At 40.8% G+C, this 19,038-nt stretch overlaps 1 protein-coding gene across 5 annotated transcripts in view; it reads left to right on the forward strand.

Annotated features, from left to right (window-relative positions):
- Positions 1-19,038, forward strand: part of chchd3a (coiled-coil-helix-coiled-coil-helix domain containing 3a) — a 79,282-nt gene that overhangs the window by 35,108 nt on the left and 25,136 nt on the right. For 3 of the 5 annotated variants that reach the window (XM_055006713.1, XM_055006717.1, XM_055006715.1), the window contains 2 exons: positions 8,498-8,512; positions 11,058-11,141. In XM_055006713.1, coding sequence (XP_054862688.1) covers positions 8,498-8,512; positions 11,058-11,141 — 99 coding nt within the window. The remainder of the gene's footprint in view (positions 1-8,497; positions 8,513-11,057; positions 11,142-19,038) is intronic. The other 2 variants (XM_055006714.1, XM_055006716.1) reach the window with 1 other exon arrangement.

Consider the following 19,038-nt stretch of genomic DNA (forward strand, 5'->3'; position numbering starts at 1 on the left):
GTTGGCTCTGACAGGAGAGTGGTATTAATGAGGTTGTATGGAAGTGAACAGTCGGCTCAGCTAATGGTGCTAGAGGGAGTGATTTTGATTGAACGATGGAAAGAACTTAAGCATATGGGAGGAACAAATATCAGAGGGGAGTCAAGAAGGCAGCGAACAACTGAAAATTGTGAGATATAGAAGCAGTGAGAGAATGGAAAGATGGGCGAATAAATAGAGGCACAGGCAGTAGAGAAACGGATATTGATTCGCAAAGCATTTTTCAAAACAAGGTTACAAAGGCCAATTAGGAAACAAACCATTTCCAACCAGCACTCAAAACTACATAAAAAAGTGTACTTCTTTGAACAGAAGTCAAATAGAAACAACATAGCGCTGTATTGGCAAGTGGGAAGTCTTTTGAGAAAATTGGGTGAAGAATATTTATTTATTTGTTGGTGAAGAAGCAGGCTAATCTGTTTCTATTCCTGTTCATCACTTTACTGTTGTTTCGGTGGCAACTAAGAGTTGGTTCGGGCAGCAGGAAAGGGGAAAAGGCATATATTTATCTAAAGAGGTTAGTGGATTAGAGGTGACCCTGAATCTGCTGGCAAGAGCTTGATGGGCAGAAGCTGAAGGTGGACGATGGCCCCCTCTCAGCTTCATCAGGTCTGAGAAGACCACCTGCTGCTGGCTGGAATGAATATGCATTAATACGCAGCGTGAGCACACATGCTGTACAGTATGCCCACAGTCATAATCATGCAAGCGTTGAGCCACTTACACATACACTCTGATGCTCTTAAACATGCAGGTAAGGATTCATATGCTTGCAGGCATGTGCACACAGACGTGCCAGGCTCACACCGCTTGAGTTGTCCATAAGGTCCAATGTCAGCAACACATCCCGAGGCTGTCTCTTTTCCTCCCTGCGTGTCTCCTCCAATTGTCTTCCCTTCCACTTTCCCTTTTCGCCTTCTTTTTGCTATAGGTTGTTCCACCTCTTGTCTCTCCTCTACCAACTCTCCCTCTCATTAATTTTGCTCCCTGGGGACATCTGTTGTCCAAAGGCAATATGGCTCTTTCCACTCTCGGGTCAGTCACCGTGTCCTCTGCCGTCAAGTAAAGGAATTTTCTGACATTGGTTTATGTATCTGACTGAGTGTATGCTAGCATTCTCCACACTTGTTTTCATCTGCCACCTTCTGCTCCCTGTATTCAGTTACTCTCAGTGCCTGCTGTTAAACAGAAACGCAGCCAGGAATTATAAATGAGTGGAGGTTGTATGTCCAGAAAAGCAGAAAATTCTGCATCCTGAAAAAAATGTTCATTTATTTTTTGCATTTTCTTCAAAACTTCAGTATATTTTCTCTCAGTTTAGTATTTGCATAGTGGCTCAGGTGGCTCAGTGGGATTCATCAGGCTGTCATAACTTTTTTTTTGTCCATGTAGGGACAATATTGCAGCTGTGTTGTTGTTCCTGCCTTAGTAGCACTCCTTTCTCCTTCTGCCTTCTTGTAACACTATATCCATGTCTCTATGAAAGTACCAGAACATCTTCTCCCTTCCTTTCATCCTCAGTCTCTTTGTCCCCAACTCCATTGTTCTCTAGGCGTGCTCCCTGTTCCCATCTTGGCTGAGACTTTCTCCATACATGCTCCCCATGTCTTGGTAATGAACCCGCAGCTCTTCATCTCTCCTTCATCTTCCCTTGTGTGTTGGACATGACAGATGACTGGGGACCTCCAGAGGTTCGCTCCCCAGGGCTCTAGATAAAGGCAACTCCAACCCCAAGATGATCAATCAATCAGTTTACACCGCGGGCGCCTGATCAGCCAATTAATCAATCTCTTAGCTAGCAGATGTTGTTGCCGTCCCTCAGCAGAGCGGCTGGCAGTGAAGTGGTGGTGGTGGTGTCTCCAACAAAGGCTGAGGGGCTTCAAGTGTCTGAGAGTAGAAAGGAAAGTAATTTTTCATGTTTCTACCAGGATTTCAACCGTTGTGGGCTCGCTTCACTTATTTATTTATTTTTTTGTCATTTATTGTGTAGGTTCTCCCATGTTGAACCCAGCTTTTCTTTTCTGAAAATGTCTTAATGGAAGCCTGGTCCAAGTTATCTTTAATAATCGTAAAGTTATCAAAAATGTTGCTGTTCATATTAATGTTTATAATGCATTTGTATAGTTTTGAAACAGCCATAGATTTGTGAGAATTGCTGTTGTGAGTGGGTTGCCTCTCCTGTCTCAGCATCATTAAAGCCAGCTGGATCAGATCAAACCCTTTGTTGACCCCTGTCAACGAATAACAGATCCCAAGGACACTTCATTTTAATGTGTCCTTAAACAGCCAGAAGTTAAGCTACATGCACAAACATTGAGACACCCACACTCACCACCTACACCTCATGGCCTTTGGTCCTTGTCCGAGTCCCTCGGCCCCTTTCCTTGGCAGGTCAGCCCTTTGACCCAGCAGGTCATTGTGTCATTACTCACTGTGCTAAGAGATCCCCAGGGAGAGTAATCCTTTCTGCAGCCTGTGGCTCTACTGTGTTTTTCTTCTATGGCTAAGACAAGTCAAGTTATCAAAGTTTCTAAAGGTGTACAAGAGTGTCCACATAATGGCATATCTGGATACATGTGTTAGTACAGGGATTGTCCAAAAAAAACAGGTGCAAACAAATGAAAGCCCGTTTACGTGGGTACTGACAAGTAATTAATTCACTGGACAGTTTTGATAATCTGCCATATTGACACAGTTTCGTATTGTATGCCAACAAACACCTGGCGTGCAGGATCTGCACACTGCTGGCAAATACTCTGGATTTTTTTTTCTGAATTTCCACAGCATAAGCAGGTGTCACTGGATGTACCGCATGCCCAGTAGGGGAGGACAAAATGGTGTATGGAAAAATGAATGATACCTCTGCTGTGGTTTTGATTTGACCAGAACGCCATACTGTCAAGTTTATTTTGAGGCATCCTTGTGCCTCAGCAGCTGAAGACACATGTAACTTGATTAGAAATCAGTGGGCAGCCTTTGTTGCAAGTCAGACTTCTGCGCTTTCTCCCCATGTGGGCTGACCACATGCAGAGAAACACTGTGAAAAAGTCAACTTACTGAGCTGTATATATATATATTTTTTTTTTACTGGTCTTACCATCAGTCAACAAAGATTATTTTGACAGTAGTTTTAATGATCAAAAGGCAAAAACTGGATATGATGCTTTCTTGCCACTAGCTAACAACACCTTATATTAAAGGGGGCAATAAGCTTCGAAATACATGCTTGTTAGATTGTTGATCCCCATCTAAACCATCTATATGTGTGTGAGTAAATGTGTAACTGTGTTTGTCTTTTGTTTGGTGTTATCAGTCCATATCCAATCCATTAACTGACCACACCATATCTGACACGATTACATCGCCCATAACCCTACCGTATCCCGTGGAGACTAATAGCTAGTCATGAACTTAAGTATTACTGGAGCTCTGTAAATCCCCGTGATGCTAATTAACCAGCCAAAGTAAATGGTTTCCAATGGAGTTTTACAGCCGCCGTTACCTTGACTTATGTTTTATTAGTGATGTTAAGGGTAAATCGAATAGTGCCAGTAAGGTCTGTGTTGGATGATATCATTTTACACTCCATCACTTAGATTTGATCTCCCAGTGATAGCTTTTAAAGGTGATTTTAGTGGCAGTTGCAGGACGGGCTGAGATTTGTGGGAAGGATGTGTGTCTAAAACAGTTTTGAGTGTGCAGGACTTGTATGTTTTCATTTGTCTACCGTTTTTCGTCAACCCTTTAAGCCTGAATTGTTCTCCCAACAACTGTGGACAAAAAACCAATTGTCCTTCCAACTGTCTTGCCATCCATATTCCATCCACACATTAACCCATCTCTCTACCTTCCCTTTCATCTTCTCTACCCCATGAACTTCCCCATCCCTCCTTGCATCCGTCTCTAACCTCCCACATGCCACCTACACCTCCATGGTGCTAATTAACACCAGAGCACGGTCACATTGTGCTGCCCTTTGACCCCCACCCCCTCCCTGCCTGTCGGAGCATACAGGACTCGACGCTCGCGGCTTCAGTATTAGTTTGTCACGGGGCCCTGTCGCACAAGCCTGTGATAGATGGGCCCTGGTGAGCAGCTCTGACCCACAGTGCTGCAGCACTCACTTGGATGGTGTGAGGGAGCATTGATTATGATGCTACTCGTGACAGGGGTGAATCAGGGCTGAGCTGGTGGTGGCAGCGGGAAGACAAAAGAGACCAAGGTTATGAATGAGGTGCTGTTAGTTAATGTGATGAGATTTGATTTGTGCTCAATCGATCATGGCATCTCGCAAGATTATTTTCATCTAGCGTGATTTATAAGCATGTAGCGCGCATACAGTGAAACAGAGTCGCCTCATTATATTACAATACACAAGTCTCCATCATCGAGGTGTGAAATGAAAAATGTAATATGTACAGAATTGCTAATAGCCATAATCAGATTTTTTTTTCTCAAGCAATGAGATTTTTTATTTGAGATTAAATTTATGCTGCTGGCAACTAGTATTATGAACCTGTTACAAATTGAATTCTACCTGAAATCATATTATATAATAAAGATCCTTTGCTTTAAATTAGCAGGTCACCCCAGGGGTCGACTGTCCCCCCGAAGTGTTTGCATTTTATAACGGAGTCATAACAAGATATGCATTAGAGGATGCTGGGTAGTTCCACACATTCACCCCTCTAAAAGAAAAAAGAAAAAATCACTTTATTACCAGCTGAAACAGTGTAGCTGGTATTGTTTTCACCTTGTTAGTGCCTGTGTGTGTGTCTATCATTATGGCAAAATGTGGTCCTGGAGACCCCTAATATAGTGGGAACCACCACAGAGGTAGTTTTGTGTACTTTAGCAAGGGTTTATATGATTTTTTTCCCAACGCGATAGCATCACAACTGTGCAAGATGCAGTCATAAAATTTTACAGGTGTGTAGTTGAGATTAAAATAAACAAATATACATGTTCATTTCGCTGGTGTAAGTACTGCAGCCTTTATTTTTTGTGTGTTTTTGTGATGACTTTAGAGTTTACAGTGGCTTGGCAATTCCTAAGCTGGAAAATATTCAGATGTGATGATAAACATGTGAATATGATGTCTTTATTGTAACACAGAGACTCCTACATTGTCATACACAGCATATATACCATGCATATATATATACACATGGTTGCCCTAAGCTTGCCGAACGCTGCAGATAAGAGTTATTTTTATTTCAGCTCCCTGGAATGCTTTAAAAGAAAAAAAAAGCAAGTGTCAGAGAACACTTTAAATGAAAAAGCAGGTGTGAAAGAAAATAGACTATATGGGAGCAATTCGGCGAGAGAACAGGCGGTGGGTAGGTGGGTGGGTAGGTGGGCGGGAGAGGAGGTGGGGGGCTGACGCAGCAAAATCCACCTGTTCTCATCCCTCTTCGTCCTCTCTTTCTGCTCCTCCCCTCCTCCTCTTCCTCCCCCTCCTTTTCCACCCCTGCGCCCAGCTCAAACTGCGGCAGTCAGCTAATTAAAAAACATGGTTGTCCTTAATTATTCAGCGGCTGGCTAATTGATATTCACAGAGGCGTTCACCTCGCCTAAACGATTCGTTTAATCTGACCACCACGGTCTCGTTTTCAACCGCCTGTCACCCTCTGCCATTGTGCTACTGTACTTCATAGGGAGATAGATACAGGAAGAGTTGCGTAAAAGTTTGCCGTTGATGTAAATGCAGTCTCCTTTGCTACAATTAGTAATGTGTGCACCCAGCGGGAGAGCATTGTCGTAAGTGTTAGTATTTTTCGTGGGATTTTTAAATTTTTTTCTATGTCAAGGGTTGCTGCACAAGAAAATTACACAGAGTAAACCTGAATAAGAATGACCTAATGAACACATACATCATCCTCTGGAGTTTTGTTTATAGGATCCATACAGTCCATTTTGTGCTCATCATAGCGATGATTCTCGGGGAAGAATCCAGATTTCACACCTTGACACTTGAAGCACCAGATGCTCCCTTTCCTTTTTTTGATTTAGTTGCTTCCTTTCCTGTCTTTAACTTTCTGAAGTTATAAAGCCACATTTGGCCCAGACCCCATCAACGAGCCAGTTCTCCATTCTTGACACCTCCATTGATAAATAACCTTTTATTGTCCTCCTCCTCTTGTCTCTTATCGCTGTTCTTTTTTACTCTCAAGTTCACTTCCATTTTGTCATCTAATTCTGGCTTTCTCTTCCTCCCCCAACCCTCATCTGAGCTCTCCTCCCCCCTCCACCCACGGCCGCCTCTTCATTAGGGGAACAAAAGGTGTACGGGCAGTGTTGAAGTCTGTCCTATTGTTTGGCCTTTAGTATGATTAGATTATCTTTAAAGTCTGGTGAATGGGATTAATCAGTCAGAAGTAATCCTGACATATTGTGTGTGTGTGTCTGGGCCCTGTGTGTGTCGTCAATGAGGAGGGCCAACCTGCTCGCATGGAAATTGAACACATGAACGTACACATAGACACAAACGTGAAAGTGAATAAAAAAAGAAAATCCCTGGGCACACATTTCTGTCACAACCTCTCCTGTTTTAATGACCCCTTTAGTCTCGCTTTCAGCTCACATTTATCTCTCCGCCCGCTCTCTGTGGGTACAGCTGCTCAGGCTGGTGCGAGTGTGCGCATGTGATGATTTGTGCGTTACAGATCAGCGTCTGAGCCATTGTTTGTGTCTTGGCGTCTCTGTGCATGTTTTGTCTTTTCTCTGCAAAGCTCGAGTCTTTAGTCACCACCTACCAGCGTAACATTGAGTTTGGACACACTCGTGACAGTACACAACCCCCCTGCCAATCCTCTCAACCGGGTATCCCTGCTATCCCATCATCCCTCGTGTCTTCATCCTAAATTGAGCTGTTGGTGGGAGACAGTTTCTTGGCACTGTGACCAGTGTAATCCAGTCTCTCAAAAACTTTGCCAATCTATCCCAGAGTCCATGATTGCAGGCTTGGAATCAATAACACGTTTAATGGTCATAATAGTTCTTCTTCTAGTGTACTTACGGTGTGCTTTTAAACCTGTGCTTCAGGGTGCATTCACCCAGCACTGTCATTTAAGCTTAAGTTCAACTCCCTTCTCATCATGAAGTGCAGGCAGTTTTAGCTTTTATGTAACACTGGCCACCAAAAAGCACTTTAGACTTGTATGGAGACACAATGGAGACAATTGTCTCACCGCAGCAATAAGGCTTGCAAATGTTGGGTTGTGCTGACAGTCACAACTTGGCTGTGGTGTTGCATTGCTGAGTATTTTAAAAATGTGATAAAATGGTGTGCTTTGGGGTTTTCTTTTCCTCCTGGTGTGTGTATGTAATAGGAGTAGGCAATCTGGCCACAAGGTCATATTATTTAGATTTTTTTGGGGGGCAGAATCTCGATTTTAATCACAGTTCTCCCCACCTGTATAATCAAACCCATGTGATCAGTTGTCATGGATGCAAAGCCTGTCACTACAATTCAAGGGTAAAGGCCCACTCATACATCTCTGCGTCCTGGTTGATTTTTAGGTTGTTGATCCATTTGCTGCTATTTTTCCTCCATCAGGCTGTCTTCTGTTTACAAATTAAGTTACACTTCCAAGATGCGTAGTGTGTTCAGTGAGCTTCGCCCTGATTGTGTCACAACCAATCACGCTTTTGCTTGGTTCATGTGGAGTGGGAAAGTTTGGACAGTGCAGTTATTTATTTATCCTATAGCGCAATCTGTACAATCCCGTGAAAAGCAGGTCAAATGCCAGATTAAGATCACCCATGATCTTAATTTCCCAGCCCTAGTCTGCAGGTGTTTGCCTGTGCTGCAAGGTTTCTATCTTGTGTTTGCAGCAGACAAGCTTGAAGCATCCTCTTGACTTTGAAACTTGCCCCACTCATCTCATGCGAGGACAGCCGCTCTCCGAGACTCCTCACCACTCCTCATCACAATGCATAGAGCATGCGTCTTTGCCTGCAGTGTGTTGAGTAGCCAAATACAGCTGGTTATCAGTGTAGTCGAGATTGGATGGGGTCAGGCAATTTTTTCTCCCCATACGCTGTATTGTCTTCATACTTGTCTCCGTCTGCTTCCTATATTATTTAAAGAAAGGACTCAAGGTTCTGCCTGTGTAGCTGTTTTCCTCATAGGATGAAAGTCCTCTGCAGTACTGTTGTGCGTATGTGGTTATTTTAGTTTGAAAATAGCATATGCAACCACGCATTGTGCATACATACATGCTGCATGGTCATATGAAGCATGTATGGTGTGTATATGCCAGTGAGAAAGGAGACTGAGAGGAAGAAGTGTGAGTATTCAAGCAGAACAGTGGGGTAGCCAGTCACCCCGAGACTCTGAATACTAAACCTCCCCAAATGTCACTTTGAAGAAGTTCATGGATGATCAGTGCCTCTTTACACTTCTTCTCCTTTTCTCTCTCTCTTGTTTTTCTATTTGAATGCTCTTCTTATACAGGAGATTGGACGCAAGGTAAGTCTAGAGTTCTTTACTTATTCCTAGCAGCCACAGTCCTCACTCACTCTTTCTGCATAATAGAGTCAAGAGTTTCTTTTTACTTTCAGCTTCTTTGACATGTTACATTTTTCTTTCCACCAGGCATTTTAGAGGCTTTGTATTTTGAAGATCTGTGTTTAAAGTCCTCTTGTTCCAAATACTTTGTAGCAAAATGCTCTGCTTTGGGCATTAAAATTCATCGCCGTTTATAGTTGCATAAGTCTGTGTCTTGCTTCCATTTGTGTTTATATTTATATACTCTTTATTCACTTTTTCAAAAAAAGTGATATTTTGTTTTCCTCACATCAAAATTGAACCCCCAATCCAGCCTGTCAATGCATCCTAATTCGTCACTGTTATCATCTATAACAATCAATATGTATCTAGGGTTTGACAAGTTCATGATGAAAAATAAGTCCACAACTAAAAATAGGATGTCCAAATAGGTGTGTTGTCGTTTCTATAATGATTAATCAAAATTTAATCCACAATGCCAGTTTGATCTGAGTCACTGGCCCTCAATCCCAGTGTGATTGTGTTTTTTAACCTGTCTTAGAGCTGATATATCAGATCTTATCCGTCCTGTATATCACATAGAGCCAGCCGTACGTTTAGTGAAGGTCACAGTAGAGGGGAGGACAGTGGAAAAAGGTAGGCTGGGTAAATATATATGCCTGACCAGGACGCTTGTTCGCACTGAGGACTGATTTTATCTCAGTGGCCAGATAGCAGTTTGGCTGAAGACTGAACACAAGAGGACAAAGAAACACATTGAGTACCTGCCAAGGCATGGCCAATCCCATGCAAATGGACTCACAGGTGTACTGTCTACACATTATTAATACACAAAATGCGCACATATGCCCATAAATGCACAAATTACCTGTATGCTGGTATTTGAACTTTTTGCAGATAATTTTTTTGCAAATTTTATCTTAAATGGTAACAGAGCCCTTTTTGTCCATCCATCTACATTCAGTAACCTGTAATGACAGAATGAATCCGTGATTTAAGATTTTTGGAAATGTATTATAAACCAAAAACCAAAATCTCTCATTTACAAATGTAGTCAGACCCTTCATTCTGGATTTTGTAGAAGTCCCCTTGCAGCAATAACAGTCAGGTCTTCTTGGGTAAATCCCTACATGCTTTGGACAACTAATCCTGGGCATAGTGTCTCATTCTCTCAACCTCCACCAGACTATATGGGAAGCAGTTGTGAATTTCCATCTTTGGGCCTCTCCACTGGTGTCAAATGAGTAATTGAGTCTGGGCTTTGACCCATAGCATGATGATGCCACCACCATGCTTCACCATAGGGATGGTTTTAGGTGGTGATTAACAGTGAATGGCATTTGACAGATATAGTACTTTTAATTTAGACCTCCTCAGTTAAATTTTGTCTTATCCATCCACAAAATCTTGAATGTACTATTTGGCTCACTCCAAGCAGGCTGTCATGTGCCTCAGAGCAGCTTCCATTTAGCCACTTATCCATAAAGGCCAGATTGATGAAGTGCTGCTTAGATGGTTGTGCTTCTTGCAAGTTCTCACATCTCTCCAGAGGACTTCTAAAGCTCTGTTAGAATGACCAGTGAGTTCATGGTTTCCTCCCTAACCAAGGCTCTTCTTGCTCTGTTGCTCAGTTTTTCTGGACGGCCAGCTTTATAAAGAGCCTTCGTGGTTCCAGACTTCTGATTATTGAGGGCACTGTGCTTGTGGGAACAGTCGAAGCCTTAGAAAAATGTTTTCTACCCTTTCACTGATCATGCCTTGCCACAGCTACAAGTAGAAGTCTATAGAATTCCTTGGATTTAATGGCATGGGTTTTGTCCTGACATTGCAGTGTGAATCCTGGGACCTCATACACAGGTGTGTGACTTTCTAAAGTATGCTCAGTCAATTCAGTTTGGCACAGGGGAGCTCCATAAAAGTTATAGACACATCTCAAGGATAATTAAAGCAAACAGAATGCACCTGATCCCAATTTCAAGTGCACATTAATGGGTCGGAGTACTTTGTAAATAAGAGATTTCAGCTTTTGATTTTCAATAAATTTGTAAAAGCCTTTAAAACATGTTTTCACTTTGTCACTGTGTGTTATTGAATGTAGATTGATGGGCAAAGTGACAGTCTTATCCATTGTAAATTAAATTTACAGCACATTAAACTGTGCAGACAGTGAAGACGCCTTAATTCTGTTTGAATCCACTGTTCAAGAGTGACGGCACAACATCCATGAGGTTTTTTTTCACAATCTGATGTATATGTACATACCAGTAAACACAGGTCATATGTCTGTGTTGTATTAAAAAGTGTCTCTTCTTTATACACACTTGTCTAAACTCTCATGATGGGTCCCTGTGATGTGTATGTATTCTTGTGTGTGTTTGTTATTGTGATCGCTGTTAAAATTGGCAATGGTCCACTGAGCACATAACTAATGGTTTTTCTTCCCTTCTGTGTATGCATGTGTGTGTGCGTGTGTGTGTGTGTGTGTTTTCCATTTCTGTGTGTTTAGGCCAAGCAGCTGGAGGCTAGGGAAGCAGATCTAAAGAAGCAGGATGCTTTCTACAGAGAACAGGTGGCCCGGCTCGAGGAGAGGGTAAGACACAGTTTGCAGCATCCACCAACCTGAAAAATGGATTTAATTAATGTAAATGTGTACGGTAACTCACAAACCAGACTCTGCTGGTCACTGCAGAAATCAAATGATATTTGATTACGATAATGATGTATTTACAGCTTTTATAACCTATATGTGATCTGGGTTCTTGAAAAACAAACTTAGATGATTTTTTAGACTTGTTTTTCTCTGCAAATCTGCTTCGTGTATAACGTAAATCATCCCCACATGACTAGATGGTGAGCTTACTATTGGACATGCAGATACGAGAACATTTTAAAAGCCAAAAACACAGACAGTGCCTGACTCTACATAGTATTTGCTAAGCTGTGCATATTTTGTATTTTGCAAAATGTTTCTAGTTCATTACACACTTCTGCAAACTGACTTGTCTCTTTAAAAATGTTCTTTCAATGGTGATGAATCAAAACACTCAAATAAAAAATACACATAAAAATGAAAGAATAATAGAGAAGTTATGAATAATATACCAATACAAAACCAAACCAAGGCATAACTAAAGAACTAAAGAGAATAATCTAAAATGAAGGATGGAGTATTGCAAAGTGAAGGACAATAAAACTTTCCATTTCACAAAAGAAGACAAAGTAGAAACTAACTTATTTGGTCACTAAACAAGGTACTGTATTCATGGTTGCTGTTTTAAAGAACAATGCATCACAGTCTGTAGTGCAAGGTTGTTTGTCCCAGGCTTAAGGTTTTATAGCATGCTTGTATTATTGAATAATGTAATTATTGACATCAGTGCACAAAGAAATGCACACATCAGTGTACGCATCAAGGCACACATTCACACACAGCGTTCAACCGTCATACGCAGTGGGCTCGGTCACCACTGGGCCCAGCCAAAGCAAAGACGCATTTATTCTTTCTCTTCATCCCACTGCCCCACTGTTTTTGTTATTATCCTTCAACTTAAACTCTGCAAGCATTCCCCAGTGTGTTGTGTATTGCTGTCCTTCACTCTCTCTTGTTCAATGCCTCTCTGTAATTGTCTCGCTGCCACTTTTTGGCCCTCTGGCTTTCTTTTTTTTTTCTTTAAATTTCACCCTCAATTCCTTTGCCTGAAGGATAAAGGGTTAAATCTGATTCATCCCTGTGTGTGTCCTTCTGTCCCTGAAAATGACACTACCCTGATGTTCCCTGTCAAACCAGCGTCCTACGGATTGGGACAAGGGTCAGCCGCCACGCTTAGCACACTTCAAATGGCAGCTCCATGCTGCTCCCAGTGAGAGATGCCTGCAAGGCAGGGGATGCCCTGTTAAAATGTGTTTAAAAAGGAAGCCTTCATGTGGCTCTCAAATCATAAGTGTATCTCAGGAAGGATATAATGCCCTATTTAATGTGCTTAAAATGACACCTTCATGCTGGGAAGGAGTTTTCTCCCCTTTGGAGGGTGCAAAAAGTCAAATGCCCTCTGTAGTGGAAGCTAAATGGAAATTTCACACTGTTGTGAAGATATTGTGGAAGAAGGAAACATATTCTCACATATACTGGGAGTCTCACATGATCACAAGAATTGTGAAATGCTTTAGTCTTTATGCAAATTGCTTAAATGTGATTTGTTGACTAAAATATCCTATGTTTTGTGTTTCTTAGCAGTCTATGTGCACATAACATTATTGCAAAAATGCTCTAAACAAAGTATACTTTTTCCTTTTTTTCCATTTTTAATACTTTGGTGATCAAACAAACCAGGCAGTTGTAATAATTTACTACTACTTAATAATTTAAATTTGTTAGTATCTGTAATACAGTAGATGATCTCCAGTATGAAGCAAAAAGATTGCAAATGTGGCTTTTTTGTGCTTTGTTTGGTAAAGCATCACTGAATGTGCAAGTAAATCTGTGATTGAAGAAAAGAGACTATGACATTAGAGAACCAAGAAAGTTGAACTAATATGAGATGTATGTCAAGTTTCTCTCTTTCATCCAACTTCTATTGCAATATTACACCACTGGACATTGTAGCTCTACTGTATCACCTAGTATGAGGCCAAAAGTGAGTGCAGATGGTAGAAGCGATGAGTCCCAACTAACACAGGCATTATCGACTCCAGGCACTGGCCATCCATCAGCCATGTTGGCCTCTGGTCAATATTCCTTAGATCCAAGTGTCAACAAATCACCTTCACACCTCAGAGAGAAACAGAAGATTGCAAGAGTGAGAGAGGACAGAGAGAAATGGACAGACAGTAAGGGAAGAGATTAGGAAGAGATGTTTTGAAGCTCAAGGAAAAAACAGAAACTGGAGATTCAGCTCAAGAAAAGACAGAAGTGGACACCTGGAGACAAGTTGGAAATTAAAGAGATTGTGTCTGAGAAGATATCTCAAGAAATTATGGTACTGTGACATTTATGGGAGAACAAGAAAAATACGAAAGTAAAAGAAAGAGGAAGAGGAGTGGGTAAAAAGATTAATATCACTGAATGATAAAGAAGAAGAGAGTATGGTGAAAGAAAAGGTTGAAAGAGCACTACTATCCATCTGTGATCGGTACAAAGGGAAGGCGAGTGTAAGAAACGGAGAGTGTGACTCACAGGAAGGGTCTGGAAAAAAATGAACAATGTTAACACTGATTCAATTATTGATTCATGCAGAGGAATTAAATGATAAATTAGTTTCCAAATCACCTTGTCCACAAAAATTTACACAGAAACCACATCATTTCAATTTGCGAATGATTTAATCAGGATTTATGGCCTGTGGAGACAATACACAACAGAAGGAGCGATCGCGTGTGCATTTTTGTGCGATGGTGTGTGATTTTGCGCTCCTGTGTGTAACTGAGGGTCAATGGCGGGCATACTGCACGTTGTCTTACTGTGTGTCAAGCGGCTTGGGACTCCATAGGGGGAGTCGTTTGTTTGGGTTGTGTTAATAACGCTCCTTTTTCTTGTTCTGGCCGCAGTGCCCCATTTGGCACTAAGTCTAGCCTCTCTTCATTCCCTGTGCTCCTCACCCAACGTAAGCCAAAATTGCTTTTGGCGTGTTCTTGTCCTGTGTGCTCACTGCAATTTCTGCTTGCTTAATAGTGTTCAGCCCAGATGAAGGAATTAAGTATGGATATACAGTGAGACCACATTTAAAGGAAGTTGTTGATCACAGCTAAATAAATGATAAGCAATTGCAAACATGTATAGTTGGACAATAAATATATACCGGTAGTATCCATATACAGGTGAAATTATTACTCTATGCTGTAAATTAGGAGTTTTGTTTGATTCTTCTCGTGCTAATCAGTGTTTTTCTGTGCAAAAATCTGTATTGATATTAACACAAACTAATCTGTCTGCAAAGAATTGTGGTTATATGCATCTATTGACTGTACATGCAATCTGCTTAGACTTAAACAAGAAAAAACACCAAATATACTTTAGTTCCAGCTGAGTAAATAGGAAAAAAACTACTTTTGTTAGTTTACAATACACAACAGAAGTAAATGTCAATTAAATGTCAAATGATTCCAAATTATGTCAGTTCTCACTAATTGCATTATTTCTAAGTAGAACAGTAGGGCATTTGTTCTTATTTACAATAAAAAAAAAAAAAAATCGCTCCATGCTGTGTAGCTCCTGCCAAAAGCGTGGGAGTTAAACTCAGGTAAACTTTTATTACCAAACAGAAAGCAAACTTGTAGAACTTCAGGGAAGAAAAAGAAAAATATGCCGCTCAGACTCAATCACGTCACATAGATGACCAGTTGCAAGGGATAATATTTTATCGCTGGGCAGTGAGAACAGTGGACATTTTTCTGACCATTATGTGCGTACTGTAGCTATCAAAGCCCAAATGCTTTTTGGCTGCAAATCCCTTTTTTTTCTAGTAAGAAATTAGATTCCACTTTGCTAGCTAAATATTATCTCCCGTCACATTTTCCCACTCCCTCCATCTACTCTCGGTTCCTCCCTCACCTCAGGATTCCCCCAGCATCTTGTACACCAGCAGAAAGAGGTAGAAGAACCCAAAAGAGAGAGAGGGCGAGAGAGAATATAAGTCTGATATATATTACACGTCTGTTCCAATCCAACATGGCCATTCATCAGAGAGGCTTCCAGTGACAGGCCATCACCAGGCTCCCAGACAGCTCAGCCTGCTGCCTCCGCTGCTGCCGCTCATTGGGGCCACAGCTACCAAATAGCCCCTGAAAACAATATCTATATATTTATTACATTTTCACTCAATACCTGCCTCGCTGTAAAACAATCTCATATTTAACAATCAACTTGCCAATGTTTCTTTTTTTTTTCCCACCTGCTATGTCTTCTTGCAGCCCTCCCTTTCCACCACATCTGTCTCTATATCTCTCCTTTTTCAGCCTTTTCTCCTTTTTTGAGTGGTGTTTTTTCCCCTTCCGTGCCTCAATTTCATTTTTTTTCAGAAGGGATTTTTCTTCTCTTTTTTTTCTCTCTTTCTTTTCGCCTTGTATATCGATGAAATTGGATTTTTCTGCTCTCCCATGGAGGACAATCACAGCAGCAATTGCCATCTCATAGCGAAGTTCCACAGCACTGTGAAAGGAGGAAATACAGGAGAAAGAGCATTAAAAAAACAGTAATGGCTTCTATCTCTCTATCACTGTCTCTGCCTCTAACTTGCAAGCTTCATCTCTCCCTTTGCCTGTCACCCCAGCCTCCCTCTCTTTCTTAGTCTCATGCCCTCTGTCTTTATATTTCTGAGGACCAGAGCTGAAAGTATTTTCCTGCCTCTTGTTTGTTAGCGTTAGAAATATTAAAATAAAATAGCTGCACTTTCTTGGATTGTAGCAAAAGGGATGTTTTAAGTTCTGGGACTTCTTTCTCTGCCTCACTATGAAGCGATCAGAGTCTTCGCTGTGGCTCTGTTGTGAAAGTGGAGACAGAGTAATCCGCAGTGAAGACATGACAGTGTGCTGCAGTGTTAAATTATTGTGTCTGACACTGTTGGCTGTTTTAGCCGCATGATGGGATTCACAGGGATTTAACAGGAAGTCTTTTCAAGGAATGGTGATTTCACAACAACAGGGTGGCGCATCCATTTATAAAAGGAAAAAAAACTTAGAGCTCTAACTTTCCACAGGCTAAAATATTTCATACCTGGATATAACTAGTGAAGAGTCGGCCTGTAGGGAGCTGTTCTGTTAAAACAAAGTCACTGAGGTGTTGATATCAGTAATAGTATTTTTCTAGTGGATTATATTTCAAGTTGTTTTTATTTTTCTGTTGTAACCTTGTGTGAAAATCAGAATTCGGTTAGACTCTTAATTTTATTTAGCCATGAACATGACAAGTTTGGAAGTGCCTAAACTGTTTACATACTGTATGGTTCCAGTGGTTTGCAAGAGAGGAAATTTAAAGGTTCTTTGTTCAAATGTCAGAACCACTGGATGTCACTAGAACATCTCTTTAGTCTCAGACTAAAACAAAGATTCACACTGACCAAATCTCCCCACTCTCTTCATTTTTATTTATAACCCGAGAGCCAATGAAAAATAATTTAGCCACAACCATTAGCCCACAGTACCATTGTAAAGTACTTTAAATGGCTTTAATACGTTGTTGATTTGACTTGTCTCTTCTTCTATTTGCTCATGTGTATTCGACTTCATATGTGTCTGTTTCCATGATCTGCTTCAACCGGAGCAAACTGGAGTGTGGAAACAGATACACAAAAACCGGAGCAGAGAAGCAGCAGAGCCTCAAAACAGCAGTAGACTCTCACATAGACCTAAAATGAAATATGTACTTACAATGACTGAAATAAAATGCTTTGTTTTTTAATTCTTTGGTTTTGGGGGATTCTGGCTGAACACTGGACTGCACTTTTATTTCTTCATTGCAGTGTGGGAGATCATGATCAATACATTTATAAGCAAACAGTTTCAAAGGGAGGGACTCACATGCATTTACATGCACAAGTGGTCAGGCTGCCTGTTAAAACATAGAACAGAAAAACTCAGATTACAGCACACAGACAGGGCTTGACAGGACATGACTTCATTTTCTTTCAAGGGCGCCATTATTTCACAATATCTTTACCTCGTAAATAGTTGTTTGCTGCTTTATTAGCTCTATATTTATGTTCAAAATCTTGCATCTTGCGCCTTTAAAGAACTAGAAACTTTAAATTGATCATAGAAAGTTTTATGTTTTAGAAATTGCACTTATTTCAAATTGTTGTTCCTTTGCTAAATGAGTGAAATAAGAAAATGAATATCACTCTATTAACTGTCTGATAAGAAGCTATTGCTAACAAAGACTGGAAAAAATGGGGGAAACGGCATCGCTAGCTCTCTCTAAAAGTGGTGAGGCAACTAACACAGAGTGTCGGCACAAGGCCAAGAAAATGTCTGACTCATAGTTGCCCGCGAAGCCAATTTCTTTTTACACAAATTGACCAACATGGTAGCTTCATGGTGTGTTCAGAAAGAAAGCAAAGCACATTTTTGCCTCAAATTTGACTGACTTTAATATTAACTGTAATATTACTGGCAGACCAGCAGTTTGTGTGGGAGTGTGTGTTTGTTGCACTCATTCTGACTGATGTCAGAACTGCTGAGAATATACTTCTTTGTGTTACTTTCTTCCTTTTGCTCTTGTCTCTGCATGTTGATTAGGTAGATTTAAAAAGCCCAGGGATACACTTTTGTTTCTTAAGTGCAGAGTGTTTCCTCTTGCAATAGGTTAAGTGATAGGTTGCACTGCTTAGTGTAATTATGTCATTTCCATTGACTTTGTATGCCTACTTCTAAGATTAGCCTTGTCTGAATACACGGTTGAAAGAGTTGGTGGGCAGATTTAGTTGTTTGTTTGTTTTTTTTTCAATTATGCTTTTTATTATTTCCTCCAGAAACATCCAGAACACAGGAGAGCAGAGATACATAAATACATTGAACATAAAACAAAAATTATAATAATGTAGAATTATATGCACAATTTATAGGTACATATAAATATATGTTAGAGTGCATGACAAGTTAGGAAATAACTGAATAAATGAAATACAGACAGCCTAACGAGAAGAAGAAAAAGAAAAAAAAACAATACGATGAAAAATATAATATCAAGCACGTCTGGAAGGAAACAATTTTTTCCCTACCCAAATTCCCATCCCAATCCCGCCGGTCAAACATAAGATGTAGGGGTTTTTTGTTAAATATGTCCATCACAGAAACAGATAGTTTTGGTTGTCTTATCAGTACATCTGTTGTGTTCCACGTATGAGGAATAAACTCAAAAACAGTTTACCAGCCTCTTTACTCTCCTTATGAGCAAGCTGCACCGAGTCACACATTAGAAGTCTCATTTTCACCAGCTCTGCAGAATGGTAATATTGTCCATGGTGGGGTTCCTCCCCATGTCGGCCCTCCTGCTCAGCAGCAGATAAGAGAAAGAAACCATCAGTACAGGGAGTTGTTTGTTTTATTCATTAAAAATGCGAAGCTTTTTCTCTAAATTGAGCTGAGCCTGTGTTGGGGTACTGCTTCTATCTCCTCCATATCGCTGCAATGCATTAGCAGTAATGACTTAATTTGTCTTTGACACCCCCCCACCAACATTTTGCTTTACACCAGATGAGCTAAAAACCTAGTGGAAAGCTAGTAGAGTAAATGGGATGTAAATAAACAAAAACTCTGTTTTATTCCGGAGCCGTTAGATACCTGATTGCACAGAGAGGTCATACACTGTACCAGGTTCGTGTAGCTGCACAGTGCTGTTCATGCAGTGACTAAGCTTTGCTTAAACGGCAGACATTGATCAAAAACTTCTTTCTTTACTCTCGAAGTCAGTTGGGACAACAGCAGGACATCACAATTCGAGACCACATAGTCGGTAATCACACAAATTACACTGTTCTCTGACTGGTAAAGCAAGG

This window comes from Amphiprion ocellaris, chromosome 21 (genome assembly GCF_022539595.1).
Source record: "Amphiprion ocellaris isolate individual 3 ecotype Okinawa chromosome 21, ASM2253959v1, whole genome shotgun sequence".
NCBI classification, from domain to species: domain Eukaryota; kingdom Metazoa; phylum Chordata; class Actinopteri; family Pomacentridae; genus Amphiprion; species Amphiprion ocellaris.